The 21948-nt window shown below is 33.0% G+C and overlaps 1 protein-coding gene, 1 long non-coding RNA gene and 1 pseudogene across 3 annotated transcripts; 2 read left to right on the top strand and 1 right to left on the bottom strand.

Annotated features, from left to right (window-relative positions):
• The first annotated feature begins 227 nt into the window (after positions 1-227).
• Positions 228-20170, top strand: LOC114759639 (protein DETOXIFICATION 16). 2 transcript variants are annotated; one of them, XM_028948846.1, is made up of 9 exons: positions 306-561; positions 1042-1586; positions 1710-1796; positions 1873-1929; positions 2645-2883; positions 2983-3101; positions 3744-3830; positions 3920-3980; positions 19979-20170. In XM_028948846.1, exons 1-8 carry the CDS (start codon positions 475-477, stop codon positions 3977-3979), a joined length of 1281 nt encoding a protein of 426 aa, XP_028804679.1. In that variant the 5' UTR covers positions 306-474; the 3' UTR covers position 3980; positions 19979-20170. The 2 variants fall into 2 exon arrangements, with proteins under 2 accessions (XP_028804680.1, XP_028804679.1); XM_028948847.1 differs by lacking the exon at positions 19979-20170 and having other exon boundaries at positions 228-561; positions 3920-4211.
• Positions 5100-6804, bottom strand: LOC114759640 (uncharacterized). Its single transcript, XR_003741934.1, has 2 exons — positions 6111-6804; positions 5100-5424 (listed from the first exon to the last, which is right to left on the bottom strand). It is a non-coding gene; the product is annotated as an uncharacterized LOC114759640 (long non-coding RNA).
• LOC114759625 (protein DETOXIFICATION 16-like) lies at positions 16528-19908 on the top strand (annotated as a pseudogene).
• Positions 20171-21948: the final 1778 nt, after the last annotated feature.

The raw sequence follows: 21948 nt of genomic DNA, 5'->3' as shown, positions 1-21948 counted from the left end.
TATCCCAAAGGTACAAGATCAATCAGATAGTGAATGTGACCGAAAGGAAATCATATTTTTTAATTTATTTATATCTATTTGTGACAAGTAGATTTGATTTCAAAGGCGGACAACATTCCAAGAAAGCGAGTAAAAAGTGATTGTTGTTCTGATCTTTCGTTATCAGCGACTTGGGGCTCACGTTTTCTGAATGTACGATTGCATTTAAAACAACACAGAGGACCAGCGTGTTTATTCCGTCTCTTTTCCTTCTCCGATAAAAGCAATGGAGAGAGAGAACCAAACGACATCTCTAAGTTCTCCTTTGATTCAAATCTCCGGCGAAGACGGATTCTCCAAAGTTGGCACAGAGCTAAACAAGCAAAAAGAGTAGAAACAAGTGAGGTTTGTGAAGAAGTGAAGAAGCAAATATGGCTTGCAGGGCCATTAATATCTGTGAATCTACTAAATTTCTGCTTACAAGTTATATCCGTCATGTTCGTTGGGCATCTAGGCGAACTTGCTCTCTCTGGTTCTTCTATGGCCACATCTTTTGCAACAGTGACTGGTTTTAGCTTATTGGTGAGTTTAATCACTCCTAGCTAGCCTCAATTTGTTTTTCACTCCTTTTTACATAATTCAATTCGGGGCCTCCTAATGCATCAGTTATGACAAGTATAGCTAAACCTTTTCTCTTGTCTACTAGTATGTATATATAGCCATATGAAGTCAAAAACTTATGTCGATACACAAAATATGCCTCTGCCTGTTAAAATCCTCGCGAATGGAAGTACTCTGTTATGATCATAAAGTTCAAAGGAAGAGCTCAATTTTAAAAGAGTAGCCTATTAAATGGAAGAGCTCTTGAACTGAGAAAGCACACTTCGGTTGTAAGCCTTTACGATGGTGACACAATAATGATTTCAAATCCAGAATAACTAATCAGTAATAACTAACAAATAATACCTTGATCTCAAACCAGAAGACTTTTATTTCCATATATGCCAAATAGTTATATCTTTGTCTCTAAGATTTTTTTTTTTTTTGGTGTGGTTCAAATAGCAAGGAATGGCCTGCGCATTGGAGACCTTATGTGGCCAATCATATGGAGCAAAACAACACCGCATGTTGGGGATACATATGCAAAGAGCCATGCTAGTTCTTATGACAGTTAGCATTCCACTTGCCATTGTTTGGGCCAACACAAGTTCCATTCTAATGGCCCTAGGACAAGATCCTGAAATATCTGTAGAAGCAGGACTTTATGCTCAGTTCATGATTCCAAGTCTTTTTGCTTATGGTCTTCTCCAATGCCTCAACAGATTCTTACAGACACAAAATCTTGTGTTTCCGATGGTGTTCAGTTCTGGAATTACCACTTTACTGCATATTCTTCTATGTTATATTATGGTATTCAAATCTGGACTAGGAAATAGAGGCGCTGCCTTGGCAAATTCCATATCTTATTGGGTTAACGTTTTGATACTGTCATTGTATGTGAAGTTTTCTCCTTCTTGTGCTAAAGCTTGGTCAGGCTTTTCAAAAGAAGCTCTGCATAATATTCCCACTTTTCTGAGACTTGCCATTCCTTCTGCCGTTATGGTTTGGTAATTTAATTTTCTTTTATGATTTAGTATTGTCAATCATTTTATACTGATTTAGTATATAGTTTGTGATATTAATTGATGTTTTGTTCGATCAAAATCATTATTACGTTGCATCATGCACAGCTTGGAAATGTGGTCGTTTGAAATGATGGTTCTCTTATCTGGTTTGCTCCCAAATCCAAAGTTGGAAACATCAGTGCTATCTATCTGGTCAGTTTCATCCAATTTTTCTGATGCACACTTGACCTTGTTTATGTTTGAATCATCCTAATTTTTGTCTTTTCAGCCTTAACACAGCATCGGTTGTATGGATGATTCCCTTTGGTCTTAGTGGAGCTGTAAGGTAAGTAGAGCTTATTATGATGTTTCAGAATTATAGGGTAAAGTAAAGGATCAGGATCCTCTCATAAACCTCTTTTTCCCTTTTTCCTCAGACGCCCTTGTCCACCCCTTATTAAAAAGAATTGATGATTCAAATGTAACATTTCATTATTAAAATGTTGTATAAATGAAAAAAAAAAATTTATACTACAGTTGTAAAATGTCTAGATTAAATTCCAATATTTTAACTTTATTTATTTATTTATGCATATTTGAATTAATATTATAATAACATTTTATAAAAGATTACATCTAAACCATCTATTTTATTATGGGTTAAGGTGCAAATTTATCTTATAAGTTTTCACTCAAGGGCGCTGGGCATCTGAAAGTTTTTGAGTGCAAATATGTCCCAAAAGATTAAAATCGTAGTAATATTGTCTCTTACCGTTCAAATTGTTAATTGATGAAATTATTATTTTAATAGTCAATACTAGTTTTTTAATGGTAAGAGATAATATAGCTACGATTTTAAATTTTCAAGACAAACATGCACCCTAAAAAAAATTTCGGGTGCCTAGCACTCCTAAATGAAAACTTTGAGGACAAATTTATATCTTAATCCTTTTTTAATCTAAGGGTGGAGATGGGATTCTGAGAGGAAAGGGAGAAAGAAGATTTTGAGAGGATCTGCATCTATTAAGTGTATGCTAAAGATTATATGTTATTATTTGCAGCACTCGAGTCTCAAATGAACTGGGAGCCGGTCATCCACTTACTGCTCGATTAGCAGTGTGTGTCGTGGTAGTAATGGCCATTATTGAGGGAATCTTAGTTGGAACAGTGTTGATATTAATACGCAATGTTTGGGGAAAAGCTTACAGTAATGAAGAAGCAGTAACTAAATATGTAGCAACCATGTTGCCAATTCTTGCAGTATCCAACTTTCTGGATGGACTCCAATGTGTTCTTTCAGGTTCTTCTTCCTCCTCCTCAATTCTTTTGTGTGTTTAGTGAGACTTTATTATTCTAAAATTTGATCATCAAGTCTTGATATGGATTATTGATTAATTAGGCACCGCAAGAGGATGCGGTTGGCAGAAAATTGGAGCTTTTGTCAACCTTGGGTCATATTATCTAGTCGGGATTCCATCAGCTGTTTTGCTTGCTTTTTTCTTGCACATTGGTGGCAAGGTGAAGTCTCTTCTTTCGTATCATATTAATTTTGGTCATTTTATCAAATTACACTACAAGAAAACAAGACATTTGTGATGGACTTTATCAAAATCTGTCGCAAAAAATTTGTATTAAGTCTCCTTTAAAGGCCTAAATCCATTGCCAATTTGTTGCCAAGTCGGGGGTCTCGCAAATTCATCCTTCTCCTCCTTCCATCCTTCGATCTAATTGTAAGAGTTTAGTTAGAGGATTTTTTGTTTTTTGGGTCAATACAACTTTTAGCCCATCAAATTTACCTTTATTTCAGTTTTGGTCTCTTAAATTTCTTTCTGTCGAAAACATTAATTCCTATAATTTAATAAAAATTTAGATCATTTTACTCTTTCAAGGACCAAAATTCATACTACAAAATTTAAGAGACCAACATCAAAATAAAGACAAATTTTAGAGACTACCTATTGTATTAACTATTTTTTTAAATCTAAACGTAAAACCTCAATCCACCCTAATTTTTAATTTTATTATTTTTCTTAACGTGTACAGTTACTTGGTTCATATATTTAGGAGTGGAGGCAATAATTTCTTACTTGGCAATGAGAAAGAATGCAATAGTCCGATTTCTTGTTATTATATGTTTGTTCCAACTTAAATATGGTGCAGGGACTTTGGCTGGGGATCATATGCGCACTCGTCGTTCAAGTGTTATCCTTCTCAATAATCACTATTCGTACTAACTGGGACCAAGAGGTGAACTTTGATCTTGATGTTTATTCTTTTGAATTCATTGGCTATATATGCTCACGTTTTTCCCCTTTAAATACCCCCTTCCTTTTCAGGCAATGAAAGCTAAAGATAGAGTGTATGGCTCAACAACCATAGAGGGAATAGTCTCCTAAAATCGTCAGGTCATTACATATGCTGACACTTTTGTGAAGGAAAAGTCTTTCACCATCCTTTTGGCATAAAAAATGCCACAGAGAGCATGCGAGGAATTATAGGAAATGTTTGGCCTCAAAGATAATAATCTCTGCGCTCACTTTTAGTTTCAACACGACTTAATTGAAAAATCTGGTTTTGTTCTAGTTTAATGTATTGAGAGAACAAAAGAGAGAAGATTTTTAGATGTCATACCTCACTCTTGCTCTAAGGTCACCTAGTTGCGTAATCATTTTAAAACCCCTTGAAACCCATTTGATTCCCTCACAAGACTAAACCCTTTTTTCCTTGTTCAAAAAAGAAAACTCATTCCCCAACATAGGTACTTCCACCTTTTGTTAGAATAAGATTTTCTGAAAAATTCTAAAAATTCAAACTAATTTAATATAGCTCCAAATTTAGTAGTCCAAAACTCTATTTGGGATTCCTGAAAAGTTCTTTGATAGGGGGGAAAAAAAGAGAATTACAATAACATCTTCAAAAAAAAAATAATTACAAACCAAATGCCTTTACAAACTGCTTAAGTCGTTATTAGAATTTTTAAATCGTTATTAAATTTTTTTAGTAATTATTTTTCTTTCTTAAGACTTCCCTGTAATTCTCTCAAAGAATATACTATCAAATCAAAACTGTAGAGGGGAAATCACGCATAAATTCTGGAATTCTAACCGAACTTTGAAAAACCATGTCTTCTGAACTACACATCCAAACAATCAAGACATAGGGCTCCTTTTTAAAGGTCAGAATGTGTACTATAATACTGGAAAATTTCAGAATTTCTCTCCCATGGCTTCCAAAATAACGACTCAGGATGAGTAACATCTAGCTATCAGTAACAACACCATTATCTTTGAGCTATGCTCAGCATGGCACTTATCCTGCCATGTGCTCAGCGCTGGTGCTCCTTATGGAGGGTATTTACATACCAACATATAAAATAAACTCGAGTAAATATTAGCTAAGCACTTACACAAACACATACACAATCATCCGCAAGCATAAATAACCACGAAAATATAATAATTAGAGGCTTCTTGAAGCCTCCACCTTAGTTATTCCTCCACAAACCTGCCCTTTTCCTTTGGAAGAAGATTGAGATTCAGAGGAATCTCAGTAGCAAAAATCATATTTCAAGATGTAAAATGCAAAACAAACCATCGAGAACAACACCTTTCATCTAACAGAAATAAATACCAATTGACGCAGATAACCATGACAATAACTGGGGTAAGGAACTTTACTTATTCTCATGCTTAATTACAGTATGTATGGCACAAGTAGACATGCAACCAATACAAATAAGAAATCGTGATTCTGCTACTTGCTTCTTTCTCCTCTTCAAGAGCAACATTTTCTTGATTTCTTTCTTTGCGTGTCCTTAGTAGACTTGGTTAGAAATCAAAACCTATATAACTGGGAGGTTGGTTCACAGGTACAACCTTTGTAACTCCATGGTATACTCATGGATTGGCAAGCTCAACACACACGGAGGACAAGTTAATTTACATATATTAATACGCATCAATAGCATATATAATTTCTCTCACAGCACCAAACTCTAAACTTCTCAATAAGCCCTCTAGCTTGGTTATTTTTCTACTTACGTGTACTTTGTTCTTAGAAATGAGTTTAGAGTTGCCTTAGATATGAGTTTACACGTTGCGACACTTGCTTTATATTTTAATTCATTAACTTAGCCCTTTAACTTCAGGCCCTTCTAGCATATGGCCGAAAGAGTGCGTGTGTGTGTACTTGGATGCAGTTTGACACTCAATAATCCCAGTCATCAGTTTAGAGCCTTTAACATCATTCAACTATCCTTCAAAATTGATTAATAGCCAAGGCATAACAACAACTTTCACATGCTGTTCAGTTCCCACAAATCCAATTCATTAGGCCCCAGCGTCACTCACTTAACTGCATATTTATATCCATTTAGTGTCAGCAGTATCACTGCTGTAAATTGTGAAATTTCAGCTTCAAAAGTACCATCTTTATTAGCATGTTAGAGCCTTAATTCTTATTTAGTAATCTGAAATATTATTAGAATATTAACTCAACAACACCTAGGTCATCCTTTGACACACATACCGTTGCTATTCCTTCTCTCCTCGTCTTCTTCTTCTTCTTCTTTTTTCAAATTTATTTCTTCTCAGTTTCGGACAGCGCAAAAGTACGTACACACACGTCACAGCTGCTGCCATATTATAAATTTCATCTCCGTTGAAACGCAACGGCCGCAACTATTCTTAATAAACTCCAAAAATTTCTAACCTCCATTCGCTAACCAAACCACACAGACAGCATCAACCCAACGGACAAATATACATGTATATATTGTAACATCTTATCAGCACAGCAAACCAGAGGAATTCTTTTCGGTTAACTGACCAAAATTTAGAGAAAGAAGAACAATTTGAGCAGCACAAGCACCCATTCACGTACACACACACACACACACACTCTCTCTCTCCCCCCCCCCCAAGTATTCGAGCGTTTTGTACAACCAACAAATCGAAATCCCAAACAGATTTCTCTGTTCCAAATTTCGATCGCATCTTCCTCTCAAATGTATACCCAATCAGCGAAACAGAGGATAGAGGAAAAATCAGAGAGCTTATCTCAGTCCAGATCGTCGCTTGCAGGCGAAATTTTCCAGTTGTTCTTCCTCCGTCTTCAGCTCGCGCGTCCCTTGGCTCCTCCAGCTCCCAGTCCCCAGCAGTGTTTCTCACTTCGTCTGAGAGGCACGATCCGACCGTGCAAGTGAGGAGAAGGGGCAGCTGAATTTAATAATCTCCTCGTGACAATTTTGCCCTTCAGCCAGCTTTTGTTCTTAACGTCATCCCTTGTTTAATATAGGGTAAAATATCATCAACACCCTTGTCATATTTTTCACCTATATCAAACACCCGATCTTATTTATAGTACATCTAACATTCTGAAATTATTTTACTAGTACATCCAATATCTTAATATTAATTTTTTAGTTGCATCTAGTATCCTAATATTCAGGGTGCTACATACAACATGAATAATATTATGGTATTGGATGCCTCAGGAAAATAATACAAGGATACTTTATGCATCATAAATAAAATTAGAGTCCTAAATATATTTAAAAAGTAAGATCAGGGTGTTGAATATTACTTTACCTTTTATTACACCAAAAAAAAACACTAGATAATTTTCTAAAATTGCCAGTTCATTACAAATGGTGACACTTTGTAAGGCAAAATATTTCACCATCCCTTTGGCATAAAAAATGCCACAAAAAGCGTACGTGGAATTACAGGAAATGTTTGGCCTCAGAGATGATCTCGTGCTCACTTAACATGATGTAATCGATAAGTCTGGTGTTGTTCTATTTTAACGTATTGCAGAGAATAAAAGAGAGAATATTTTTAAGTGTCATATAACATCTCCTTTATTATCCCAGTATACATTAATTGGAACCATTATGACGTGTTTCCCAATGTTGCCGGATGAAAAATTTCAACTTCAAAATTTTACATTTAATTATGTTCGTACACTATTTATCCGAAATTGAACCAACTTTAAAAATTCATATTTAATTGTAGAAAAATCGAAACGAGGTGGTTCTAATTTTGACGTTAAGCTTGCTAAAAGTTCTATAGAGGAAAAATATTCATTGGACTTAATTCTATCCAGAACAGCACCAGAAAATTTAACAAGTTACACTATTCATATGGTAAATTTTTGAATTTCTAGTATTTTTGTCCAACTTTAAAAAGACATAACTCTTAGCACAAAATTCCAAATTTGATGGTTTACCACTTGATTTAAAGCTAAAAATGAGATCCATTTGCCTCCAAAATCTCAAGTCCAAATTCCAACAATGGCTTATTATTTTATATATCACAAGTTTAGCCTCTTTTTAGGGTATTTTTATCCCCTAACTCTATTTTCTTGAATTTATTTTCCTTTTTCCTCTTTCCACATCCTTTTGGCATTATACCATTCAAATTTTCAACATTAGGGCATGTCATATAGATCTAAATTACATCATGTTGCCCTTCATAATTCATTACAAACTTAACATAAAGTTTGATGTCACATTACATAATAGTCCAAGTCAATATAATATTCACAATACTCTTTCATCCTAGCACCAATTCCTTGCCTTGATCTATGAATGAGCCATTTCCTATTTGAGACATAATTTAACATAGGAGGAATGAGATTTCTATGAAATCTCTGTAGCATTTAAATTACAATCATCATGCAAATCAAGCAAGTTACAATGTGACATGTTATAGAACTTCAAAACATCCTCAAGTCACATAAAATCATGCTTAGTCTCATGCTAAGAGAGAAACATCAACACTTTCACATTAACACAATTCAATACATTTGGCCAAAGCATAAACTAAGGTTATTCAACCAACCAAAATCACAACTCAAGTTCCTCAATCTAAGTAAACAACAAATCAGATTAAACATGCAAGATATACAATCAAATTATAATTCAAAATTACCTTTTAATACTTGTCTAATTTAGTCACCTCAAGGGATAATAATTCTCCTCATCTCCTCCTCACAAAGCCTTAATGATGTAATTTGGATGATTCCTTGCCTAAAACACTTGAGAATTTCAGCCAAATGGAGTTGGAGCTACAGTGACAGAGTCTCTCCTTATTTTTTCCAATTTTTCAACATTTATTTGTATTTTCCAAAGGAGTCTACATAGAAAAATCCGATCTGCCTTCCCTCTCCCTATTTGGCTGAAATTTGTCACCTCATGGGGGTTATGTGGCAGTCATCAAATGCTAGAAGAAGTCAAATTTCAACAAGTGGTCAATTTCTAGATTTTTCCAAGCATTTATCCCTTACTTTTGCATTTATTTTAATTAATGCTTGGAGTAGCCAGCAAGCAACAAAATTAGGCCCTTATTGGGCTCAATTTGAGCCCCACAAATGGTTTGGGCTGATCCAAAAAGTTGGCCCACAATCCAAAACAAAATCCCAAACCAATTTGAAACTTTATCGATTACTATTCACTAGTAACATTTTATAATTTTTTCAGACCTCCAAAAATTTATTTCTCTCCATGATAATTCATATTTTAATATCAGAACATGATCTGAAAATTTTCAGAATTTCTTTCCACCTCTAGGTATTTATTATGAATTTTTTCTGATTAGATATTTATCGGTGTCGATGGGGGAAAATAAATTCTCTAAAATTAATTTCTGAACTTTCAAAGCCTAAAACTAATTTTATAAATTCAAATAAATATTTAAATAATTTATCCATATTTATTCAAATTTATTGAGACCTCTAACTAATTAAAATAATTATTTTTATCTGATTTTTCAATATTTTCCCGAAAAACCTTTGTTTATGAAAAATTCCATAACAATTAATCTTCACTATAATTTCACCTTTTGGGCCTCAAATGGGTTCCAAAACCTTTAATTTATACTTTTTCTATTTTTCAGGAATTTTCTATAATTTTTCTCAAATTTTTCCGTTTTGCCCTTCATAAGACTGATAATTACGTAAATGCCAACCTAGACCTTATCGGGGTTTTATATCATAAATTGTTTCATCTCTCCGTCTAGTATCTATATTGACCCTCATCCCAATTTTTAATTTTCTATATCCAGGAGAAAATTTCCAGGATGTGACAACACATTACTCTTACTCTAAGATCACTTAGTTGTGTAATCATTTTAATGCCTCTTGAAACCCATTTGATTCCCTTACAAGATGAAAACTTCTTGTTTTTCAAAAAAGAAAACTCATTCTTGAACATAGGTATTTCCCATCTTTGTTAGAATTAGATTTTCTAAAAAATTTTAAAAATTCAAACTCATTTAATATAGCTCCAAATTTAGAAGTTCAAAGCTCTATTTGCAATTCCTAAAAACTCTTTGATTTTTTTTTTGTGGGGGGGGGTGTTACCTATCCCACCTGTGGATTGCGCTCGAGCGAAAACTTTATTCCAAAAGTTTTGTTTTAAATAGTTAATGAGAACTTTGAATTGACAACATGTATTTGTTAATTTCTAGATCTATCTTGTAATTAAATAAGAACAAAAGTTTATTAAGGAATTACAAAATTTTTGTCATAAATAGCTAATAAGAACTTGGGAATTGCTAAATTAAATTTATTAATTTTTGATATTGTTTTATGATTAAATAATAAAAAAGGCTTATTAAAGAATACAATTTTATTGTGAAAAATTTGATGGGAAATATTACTATGATGCATGCTATGGAAGAGAAAAATTGAGATTGTCATCTTTAATTTCTTTTCTAAAAGAAAACCTCCCATTCATGCACTTCTAAACAAACAAACAGCTCTCATAGTCAAAATATCATATTCCCCGACCTTAATATAAAAATTATTTTATAGTACAAATTACACTATGTAAATATTTTGAAAGATAATAGTAAATGATAAAATTCTAAAAAGATAACAATAAATCTAAAAAAATATAAATTTAAATTAATTTTTAAAATTTCCAAAATCTTCAATTATGTGTTAAAAATTAATGTTGATTGTTAAAATAATAACTTCTTTAACGATAGGAGGCAAAATTTTTATCTTAAACTTCTGGTGTAATATTAAACTAAAAAACTTTCAAGTATCCTGTGCTCTTGAGTAAAAAATTTTTAAACAAATTTACACATTAATATTTATTTTAACCATTTATTTTAAAAGTTACTCCTATTAATTGCATGCATAGAAGAATTAGCTTGAGAAAAAGTAATAAATATGAGAAATATTTATGATGTTTCCTTCTCCATATAATGAGCAAAAACTATCAACTTCAACGTTTTTCTACAATTTTCTGATTTGATAAGTGCGCTTTCAATCAATTGTTCACCTTGTATTTTCACGAGAGACATTACCCATTTACTCTAGTTAGTATTTATTTCAAATACATAAAATGTTGCTATTTTGTTTTGGGTCAAAGCATCCAAATGATGCACCTGGGCTCCTTTGCATGAGCCCCGCCCATTTAATGGCCTCACTATATATGTTGGATTTAATTTGGGAAAAATGATCCCAAAAAAAAAAACTGAAAATTACTAAATACTAAACATGGAATGTCAACAAAAATTTATTGTCATCTACAAATTTAGTGCTATCAATACCAAATAAAGTATTATTACCAAACTTGATTTGAAATCTAATAATTTTTAGCTTCCTGTTTTTTTATCATTTTTTTCTTCATTTTATCTATTCATGAAGACTTCATTCAGTAATGCATGGATTCCTTGTCAGCAACAGTTATCCAATTTGGCTGTTTCTCATTTCATGCGGCGATTGTCAAACCCTGCTTTTTTTTTTTTTTTTGGTTCATCTAAATGATTTGAATGTTCCTATGCTTACAAGTGACCATATCTCATATTTGTTAACGCCTTTGAACATGGAGGAATTTGAGAGGGCAATTAATGAATCAAGTAAACCGAATGGAACTCTTGGTCCGGATGGTTTCAATCCCAGATTTTGCCAAAAGTATTGGTCTGTGGCCAGTGAGGATGTTCTCTTGGGTTGTGCCCCAATTTATATGATAACTAATTGCATTTAATTCAAATTGTTTCACCAAGACAAACACATCATAATCTTGCTTGAATATTTGATTAAAATATTTTTTTTAATATACATAAACTAATTCGGCCCATCAAAGGGGGATTCAAGCTTGAATCCAACAAATTTCATGTTACTTTTTTTTATTTTTTATAAAGCAAAGTACTCACAAAATAACATATTAGCATATATAATAAATGAAAAGTGGTTGTCTCTCACTCAAGCAAGAAACAAAATTACTATAAAGTCAACCATGTGCTCGAGCCAACAATCACACAATCTCATAATTATATAACCATACAGTAATACAAGAACTAATTGAATGGTTAACAACAATACAAATAGAGGGACTAACCTTCTACGTGTCCAAATCTCACTATAGCCATAATTCTATTAATCAAACATTGAACTTAGAGTCTACTTAACCAACTCATTTAACCCAATTATTAACATCAAATACTCCGATCAATCCAAAGCCTCAATTTCATAACTTGGAGTTCAACCCAAAAGTATCCATTTGTGAAATTCAAGCTTAACAAACAATCTAAACTTATTAAACCTCAAATCTATATTACATAAGTATAACCCAATCATTAAACTTCCACTTAGACCATTACAACATCAAATTCTTTCATAGACCCCAATCCAACAATCAAACCCTAGGTTCAATTTTTATCAAACTTAAAATCTAACAAAACTAAACCTGGTTGGACATCCTATCTAATTCATATAAATCCAAAAAATTCAGTAGAAAGGTCATTCAATTCGAAATCACCCAAAAGTCCAATTTTTCAACTATCTCAAATCTTGAAAAACCTAAGAAAAAATGGTAGAAATCAAGTGTAGAGTACTTACTCAAATGTTAGGAAGCTTGAATCTTCTCCCAAATGAATGAAAACCAAAACTCTAGCAGAGTCCAAGTCTCCCTTTTATTCCCTTTTAGAAAATCACGTTTTGATGTGATTTTATAAGCCAAAACCCAGTACATTTGTTTTGCATTCCACAAGGTGAACTCACGGTGAATGGCACATAAAAAGTGCCCATTTTGTTGTTCGGTTTGCTATGCCATTCACCATGACAAAGTCACAAAAAATGTTACACAACAAGTAAACACCCAATTTTTAAAAATTCATAACTAACTCTAAAAATATCTAGAAATTACAAATTAGAGCTATTTAAAAATCTTGAGATATATATTTTCTAATGCAAAAAAATTACTCTTCTGGTCTTTAATATAAGACATATTTAACTAATTTGATTAGATTAAGGAAGTTAGGTAAATTAGTTAATTATAAAAAATATGACATGTTTTTCTTAAAACACCATAATCATCTTCCTTAATATCTTCTCTTCCTTTTCTATTTGATTATAGTTAAGGGAGTATTCATAAGAATATTTTAGAAAAATTGATAAATATGATAAATATGTCTTATATTTAACACCAAAATCAATTTAACAATTAGATCATATATTAAGAACCGGATGAGTAATAAAAGGTAAGATTCTTTGATACTCTAAAACTCCTGATTTTCAAGACTACTCGAAAACATTAAGAAATATAATCTCCAATCATCAATCTCAGTGTTTCTAAGTCTTAAACATCTAAACTTAACGACTCAACATCTCAATTTTTTCGCTAACTAAACTTAATTGATTCTAAATTTTGATATTAGATTCTAGGATATTACAACTAGCCGCCACCCCGCCTCTGGAAGGAGCTCTAGCGAAAACTTTATTGCAAAAGTTTTGTTATAAATAGTTAATGAGAACTTTGAAATGTTAAAATGTATTTGTTATTTTTTAAACCCATCTTGTAATTAAATAAGAAAAAAAGTTTATTAAAGAATTACAAATTTTTTTATCATAAATAGCTAATAGGAACTTGTGAATTACTCTTTCGGTCCTTAATATAGAACCTAATTATTGAGTTAATTTTAGTTCTAAATATAAGATCTATTTTTCATATTTACCAGTTTTTTCTAAATTACCTTTATTGATATTCTCTTCACTATAATCAAATAAAAGAGTGAGAAAGGATATTAAAGAAGATGATTATGGTGTTTTAAGAAAAACATGTAATATTTTTTATAATTAACCAGCTTATCTAACTTTATTAATCTAATCAAATTAGTTAAATAGGTCTTAAAGATAGGAGGAATACTAAATTAAATTTATTAATTTTTCTCTACCATAGCGTATGCATCATAGTGATATTTCCCATAAAAGTTTTCGCAGTAAAATTGTCTTCTTTAATAAGCCTTTTTAACTTTTTTTTGACCAGCATAATAAGCTTTTTTAATTAAAGTAATATATTTTTGTGCGTAGTATCTCCAAAAATAATCCTGGGATTACAGCTAGCAGATGCGACATAAAAGAAAACCTCCCATTCGTGCACCTCTAAACAGACAAACGGCGTTCACAGTCAAAATATCACCCTCCCCGATTTTAATACAGCCTTCTATGTTAATATATAATCTCATTTTATTTTTATTTTAATTCTAAATATAAAATTTTAATTTATTTTATTGTTTATATTTTTTTAAGTAATCCTCACAATAATGATAATTCTAATCAATACTCTTGATTAATAAGGATATTTTAAGAAAAATAACATCTATTTATTATAAATAACTAATTTAACTAGTTTTTTTTAATCTATTTAAATTAGTCAACTAGCTTTTATATTAAAAATTATAAATAGTATAAGATTTATTTTATAGTATAAATTATACCATAAAATATACGTTATATTAAGGATGAGCAACATTTTAGTGAAAGAATGTCTCCTGTGTAGCCTGTGTCCTGGTTTGCAGTTTCACACGGACGTGCTTCACGTGTCTTCGAATCAGGCACGGACAAGAGTTGTCGTCAGCGATCCACAACGGACGGACCAAGATGACGCAAAACAGAATTATGATTATATATATCTTTCTTTGGAAAATTTAACTCGTCTCACCACCGACCCCATGCTCTATTTACTGCCATTTGGACTACTACGAGCCGTTGAAATTTTATTTGTTGTTTATTCTAAAAAAAGATATTTGCTGTCATTTTTTTCTAAAGATGGCCACTGGTATCATAAGATATGGCATCCACTGCCCCATCTCAAATGGGTTGATCATCCCATAACGAAGACCATTGAATTGAACTGAATTAAGTTACAAATTTACTCTAAATAGGAGTATTAGATACCCAAAAGTTTTTTAAGTATAAATTTATTTTGAAAGCTTAAAATCGTAGTAATTTAGCCTCTTGTGATTAAAAATACTAACAATCAGTGTCACTATTTTAATGATCAATATTAGTTTGTTTTAACAGTAAGCAGTAATATTATTACAGTTTTAAATTTTCAAGATAAATTTTTACAAAAAAAACTCAAATAAAGCTTAACATTCTTCCAAAAAAAAAAAGAACCGAACCGGTCAGTTTAACCGGAAAATTGATGAACCAACCAGTGGTCTGGTTTGGTTTAAACAATGAACCGGTATCAACCCGATAGTAAAAATCAATGTAAACATGTGACAAACCAATTTGAATAATTATTTTACTATTAGTCTTATTTTTTTTATTTAACTCTTAATATTTGAGTTACTATACATTTAAATAAATTTTAATGATGATTTAGATATTAATAATTATTAATTTTAGTTATTGAGGAATTACAAAAATCAAAATTCTCAATGTTATTGTATTTTGTTATTGTTACAGTCAAATTATCATTGTATTTTTTTAGGAAAAATCCCAAAAAAGGTCATTGGAATATGGGAAATGCCAGATTGGGACCTTAAATTTCGAAAATGACAGAATGGGTCATTCACCCAATCTGTCATTTGTGAAATTCAGGCGAATTGACAATTTTGCCCTTATTTATTCATTCACTACAATGATTCAAGGAATCACTATAAGAGTTTAAGTGTTACCTAGATTCGTGTAGCGAATAACTACTCACTTTTTCAAAGTCAGGTATCTTGTTACTAACTACAACTAATTCTGTAATAACTAGAACAATGTAAGCATTACTTAGATTTGTGTAAAGAATAACTACTCATTTTTTCATAGTCAGGTATCTTATTATTGTCAGGTACCTTATTATTAATTACAATGAATCTTATAATCACTAGAACAGAATAAGCGTTACCTAGATTTGTTTAGAGAATAACTACTCACTTTTGCTCAGGGCAAAAATGTCAATTTGCCTGAATTTCATAAATGACAGATTGGGTCAATGACCCATTCTGTCATTTTCGAAATTTAAGGACCCAATTTGGGATTTGGTATATTCCAGGGGTTTTTTCTGGGATTTTCCCTTTTTTTTAATATTTTGCTATATTTTATTATTTTTAATTAAATTCTATTATTTTAATGCAAACTATTTGGTTTTAAAGGAGTGTTTAAATAGAAATCAAATCATAATTTTAAAAGTGATTTTACGATTTACGAAATAAATATGTAGGTGGGTTTATTTCAATTTACAAAAAATACTTTTAAAAACACTTTTCAGAACATCCAAACACTTTTTATAAGTTGATCCTGATTTGAGTGGCTGAACTTGAACTATTTTCTCTGCCAGTTTAGTGACCGGTTTGATCTTTCGCTTCTTGTACTTTTCTAGGAGGTTCATGGATCCCAATCATCCGGGGCAAGCTTGAAATTCTAAGCGTTCCGAGATACTAGTGAAACACGGATATCTCAAAGGTACGAGATCAATCAGATTGTGAATGTGACTGAAAGGAAATCATTTTTTTAAAAATTTATTTATATCTATTTGTGACGAGTAGATTTGATTTCACAGGCGCACAACTTCCCAACAAAGAGAGAAAAAAGTGACTGTTGTTCTGATCTTTCGTTATCAGCGACCTGGGGCTCACCTTTTCTGAAATTAAGCATTTAAAGCAACACAGAGGGCCAGCGTGTTTATTCTGTCTCTTCTCCTTCTCCGATAAAAGCAATGGAGAGAGAGAACCAAACGACATCTCTAAGTTCTCCTTTGATTCAAATCTCATTCGAAGATGGATTGTCCAAAGTTGGCACAGAGCTAAACAAGCATAAAAGAGGAGAAACAAGTGAGGTTTGTGAAGAAGTGAAGAAGCAAATACGGCTTGCCGGGCCATTAATATCTGTGAATCTACTAAATTTCTGCTTACAAGTTATATCTGTCATGTTCGTTGGGCATCTAGGCGAACTTGCTCTCTCTGGTTCTTCTATGGCCACATCTTTTGCAACAGTGACTGGTTTTAGCTTATTGGTGAGTTTAATCACTCCTAGCTAGCCTCATTTTTTTTTTAACATAGTTTAATTCATTGCCTCCTAATGCATCAGTTATGACAAGTATAGCTAAACCTTTTCTCTTGTCTACTAGTATGTGTATATAGCCATATGAAGTCAAAAACTTTTGTTGATATACAAAATATGCCACTGCCTGTTCGAATCATCGCTAATGAAAGTACTCTGTTATGATCATAAGGGAGAGCTCGATTTTGAAAGCGTAGCCTGTTAAATGGGAGAGCTCTTGAATTGATAAAGCACACTCATAAGCCTTTCCGATGCGAGACTCGTAACACAATAATGATTACAAATCCGAGTAAATATCTAATCGGTAATAACCAACAAATAATATCTTGATCTCAAACCAGAAGACTTTTATTTGCATGTATGCCAAATAGTTATATCTTTGTCTCTAAGATGTTTTTTCTCTTTTTTCTTTCGTGGTTCAAATAGAAAGGAATGGCCTGTGCATTGGAGACCTTATGTGGCCAATCATATGGAGCAAAACAACACCCCATGTTGGGGATACTCCTGCAAAGAGCGATGCTAGTTCTTATGATGGTTAGCATTCCACTTGCCATTGTTTGGGCCAACACAAGTTCCATTCTAATGGCCTTAGGACAAGATCCTGAAATATCTGCAGAAGCAGGATTATATGCTCAGTTCATGATTCCAAGTCTTTTTGCTTTTGGTCTTCTCCAATGCCTCAACATATTCTTGCAGACACAAAAATCTTGTGTTTCCAATGATGTTCAGTTCTGGAATTACCACCTTACTGCATATTCTTATATGTTACATTATGGTATTCATAGCTGGACTGGGAAATAGAGGGGCTGCCTTGGCAAATGCCATATCTTATTGGGTTAACGTTTCCATACTGCCATTGTATGTGAAGTTTTCTTCTTCATGTGCTAAAACTTGGTCAGGCTTTTCAAAAGAGGCTCTGCAAAATATACCCTCTTTTGCTGAGACTTGCCATTCCTTCAGCAGTTATGGTTTGGTACGTAATTTCATTTTCTTTTATGATTTAGTATTGTTAATCATTTTATACTGATTTAATATATAGTTCGTGATATTAATTGATGTTTTGTTCGATCAACATTATATTATATTGCATCATGCACAGCTTGGAAATGGGATAATTTGAAATGATGGTTCTCTTGTCTGGTTTGCTTCCAAACCCAAAGTTGGAAACATCAGTACTCTCTATCTGCTAAGTCTCGTACAATTCTAATTATCATTTGACATTTTTAACGTTTGAATCATCCTAATTTTGGTCTTCTCAGCCTTAACACGGCATCAATTGTATGGATGATTCCCTTTGGTCTCAGCGGATCTGTAAGGTAAGTAGTGCTTTCTATGATATTTCAAAATTATAGGGTAAAGTAATGGATTATAGGATCTTCTCAGAATACTCTCTCTGCTTTTCTTTTCAGAATTCTTTCTTTGCCTTTATTTAAAATAATGGAAGGTTCAGATGTAATAGTTTACAGAACTATTATCAAAATATTTTATAAATTAATTTTTCCGTACTACAGGTGTGAACTGTCCAGATTAAATTTTAACATTTTAAGATTATTTATCTATATTTTAATCATATTATAATAATGTTTTATAAGATATTACTTCTAAACCAACAATTTTCCTTTTTTTAATCTGAAGACGGAGAAGGAATTTTGAGAGGAAAAGGAAAAAGAAGATTTTTAGAGGATCGAAATCCGTTAAGTAACACAAACAAGTGTTAAAGATTATATGTTAGTATTTGCAGCACTCGGGTCTCAAATGAACTAGGAGCTGGTCATCCACTTACTGCTCGATTGGCAGTGTGTGTTGTGGTAGTAATGGCCATTATTGAGGGAATCTTAGTTGGAATGTTGTTGATACTAATACGCAATGTTTGGGGAAAAGCTTACAGTAATGAGGAAAAAGTAATTAAATATGTAGCAATCATGTTGCCAATTATTGCAGTATCCAACTTTCTGGATGGACTCCAATGTGTGCTTTCAGGTTCTTCTTCGTCCTCCTCAATTATTTTGTGTGTTTAGTGAGACTTATTATTCTAAAATTTGATCATCAGGTATTCATATGGATTATTAATTAATTAGGCACTGCAAGAGGATGTGGTTGGCAGAAAATTGTAGCTTTTGTCAACCTTGGGTCATATTATCTAGTTGGGATTCCATCAGCTGTCTGTCTTGCTTTTTTCTTGCACATTGGTGGCAGGGTGAAGTCTCTTCTTTCGTATCATATTAATTTTGGTCATTTTATCAAATTACACTACAAGAAAGCAAGAAATTTGTGATCTAAAGGCCTAAATCCATTGCAAATTTCTTGCCAATTCTGTGGTCTCACAAATTCATCCTTCTACTCCTTCCGTCCTTTGATCTAATTGTAAGAGTTTAGTTAGAGGATTTTTTTTTTGGGTCAATACAACTTTTGGTACATCAAATTTGCTTTCACTTCGGTTTTGGTCTCTTAAGCTTCTTTCTGTCTAAAACATTAATTCTTATAATTTAATAAAAACTTGAATCATAATTTAAAATTTAAGAGACTAAAATCAAAATGAAAGCAAATTTAAGAGAGTATATATTGTATTAACCCATTTTGTAATCCTAAATGTAATACCCTGAATCCACCCTAATTCTCAATTTTATTATTTTTCTAAAAATATCCATGTTGATTACACATAATTTCCAATAAAAATAACTAAAGGGGATATTTTAAAAAAATTGATATACATATTTTATGAATAACTAATTAAACTAATTTTTTTAACATGTACAATTGCTTGCTTAGTTCATATAGATATAGGAGGGAAGGAAATAATTTGTTACTTGGTAGTGAGAAAGAATGCAATAGTCTGATTTCTTGTTATTATACGTTTGCTCCAACTTAAATATGGTGTAGGGACTTTGGTTGGGGATCATATGTGCACTCCTCGTTCAAGTGTTATCCTTCTGAATAATCACTATTCGTGCTAATTGGGACCTAAGAGGTGAACTTTGATCTTGATGCTTATTCTTTTGAATTTATTGGTCATATGCTTACTTTTTTCCCCTTTAAATACCCCCTCCTTTTTCGGGCAGTGAAAGCTAAAGATAGAGTGTATGGTTCAACGACCACAGTCTCCTAAAATTGTCAGGTCATTACAAATGTTGACACTTTGTGAAGGCAAAACATTTAACCATCCTTTTGGCATAAAAAATGCCCACCAAAAGCATACGTGGAATTATTGGAAAAGTTGGCCTCAAGATAATCTCGTGCTCACCTAACATGATGTAATTGATAAACCTGGTTTTGTTCTAGTTTAATGTATTGAAGAGAATGCTCTTACTTTTAAGGTCACTTGGTTGTGTAATCATTTTAAAATCCCTCGAAACCCATTTGATATAATTCCAAACTTAGTAGTTCAAAGCTCTATTTGCAATTCCTGAAAAGTTCTTTGAAGGGGGAGGGGATACTATCCCATTTGCTCAAGAAACCCGATTAAATCAAAACTGTACAGTGAAAACCACGCATGAATTCCAGAATTCTAACCCATCTTTGAAAGTAATATATTCTAAACTACACATCAATTTGGGACGTCGAATCGATGGCGCTCGTTCCTACTGGGAAAAACTTGGCACGCTCTCCTCTTTCTACTGAGGAAAATGATCTACTTGTGAGAAGCTCAGAGAAGATTAAAAATACTGCAATGGAACAGGACGGCTGCTCAAATGGGAACAAATGGCCAAAGCTCAGGTCTACTCAGTTTCCTGTTAAAAAAACAGGATTGACATTTTTTGAGAAACTGAAAGGTGTTAATAACCAGGATGATCACTATGATAATGACAGGGATGAGAATGACGACCTCTCTGATGATAATATGACTGATAACTCTCAGTCGGAGACTGAAACTGAAAAGAGAGAGCCTCTAGTGAGAATCAGGGAAGACCCTAAGAGAAATTTCCCCACCTTCCGTTTCTCTGGTAGGCTGAGGAAAAGACTCTATAGGGCATGGAAAAAGGCAGTAATTGTGAAGCTTCTGGGTCACAACATTGGCTACAAAGCTTTGGAAACTAGACTACAAGCTTTATGGGATAAATGGGGAATCATCAATTTGATTAACATTGGCTATGGTTATTTTGTAGTCAAGTTATCAAATAGAGAGGTTTATTTCAATGCTTTAACAAGAGGCCCATGGATGATTTATGACCATTATTTAAAAGTAAGACCGTGGGAGCCTAAGTTCAATCCAACTAGAGCTAAAATAGATAAGGTGGCTGTCTGGGTTCGTTTGCCAAGGGTGTTATTAGAGTACCATGATGAGGAGGCTCTCACCATTACGGGAAACAGGATAGGGGAAACCATTAAAGTTGACGTTAATATGTCGTCTTAGCTTAAAGGGCATTATGCATGGATATGTGTAATGGTTGATTTGGGTAAACAACTAATGTTAGGCTTTTCAATCGATGGTGAGGATTTCTATTTAGAATATGAAGGGCTCCAAGCTCTTTGTCGGAACTATGGAGTATATGGGCATCGTAATGAAACATGTCCATCGAGGAAACAAAATACAGAGCAAAATGACAGCAACCAGAATGGTGGCGTTTTGGGTGCACAGAAATCTGGGATGGATATCGAGGGAATTGAGAATAACGGGCAGGAAGTTTAGAAGGTTGTGGAGAAACCTCAATGACAGAGGAGGGGAAAAGAAAAGACAGGTGGAGTTTTTTCGGCAACCAAGCTTAGGGACAAGGTTCAAAGTTTTAGCTGATGTGGAAAATAATCAATTTGATTTAACTAAAGAAATAAAGGATAATGCAATTCCAGCAACATCGAACCTAGAGAACGTACCATTCGCAAATGCTACGGCCACTAACGTACGTTTGGTACGAGGGATAAAGGATGTGCAGAGCAGGAGACACAACAAGCAAAATGATGTGTCTGCAGAGGTGGTCCCGGCAATAATGACAGAAACCGTTAAACGAGTAGAGGAGGGGAAGAGAGAAAAGAGATCTCGTGAGATGTTCGTGAATCATAGGGGATCAAACAAGCTGTTGATGTTAACGTTGGACGAAACTGTAGATGAAACATCAATTCAGAGGAATCTCGGTGAAGGCAA

This window comes from Neltuma alba, unplaced genomic scaffold (assembly GCF_004799145.2).
Source record: "Neltuma alba isolate B1F8T4 unplaced genomic scaffold, ASM479914v2 tig00010875_pilon, whole genome shotgun sequence".
Classification (NCBI taxonomy): Eukaryota; Viridiplantae; Streptophyta; class Magnoliopsida; order Fabales; family Fabaceae; genus Neltuma; species Neltuma alba.
The sequence above is the reverse complement of the archived record's forward strand: the minus strand, read 5'-3'. Positions and strand labels throughout refer to the sequence as shown.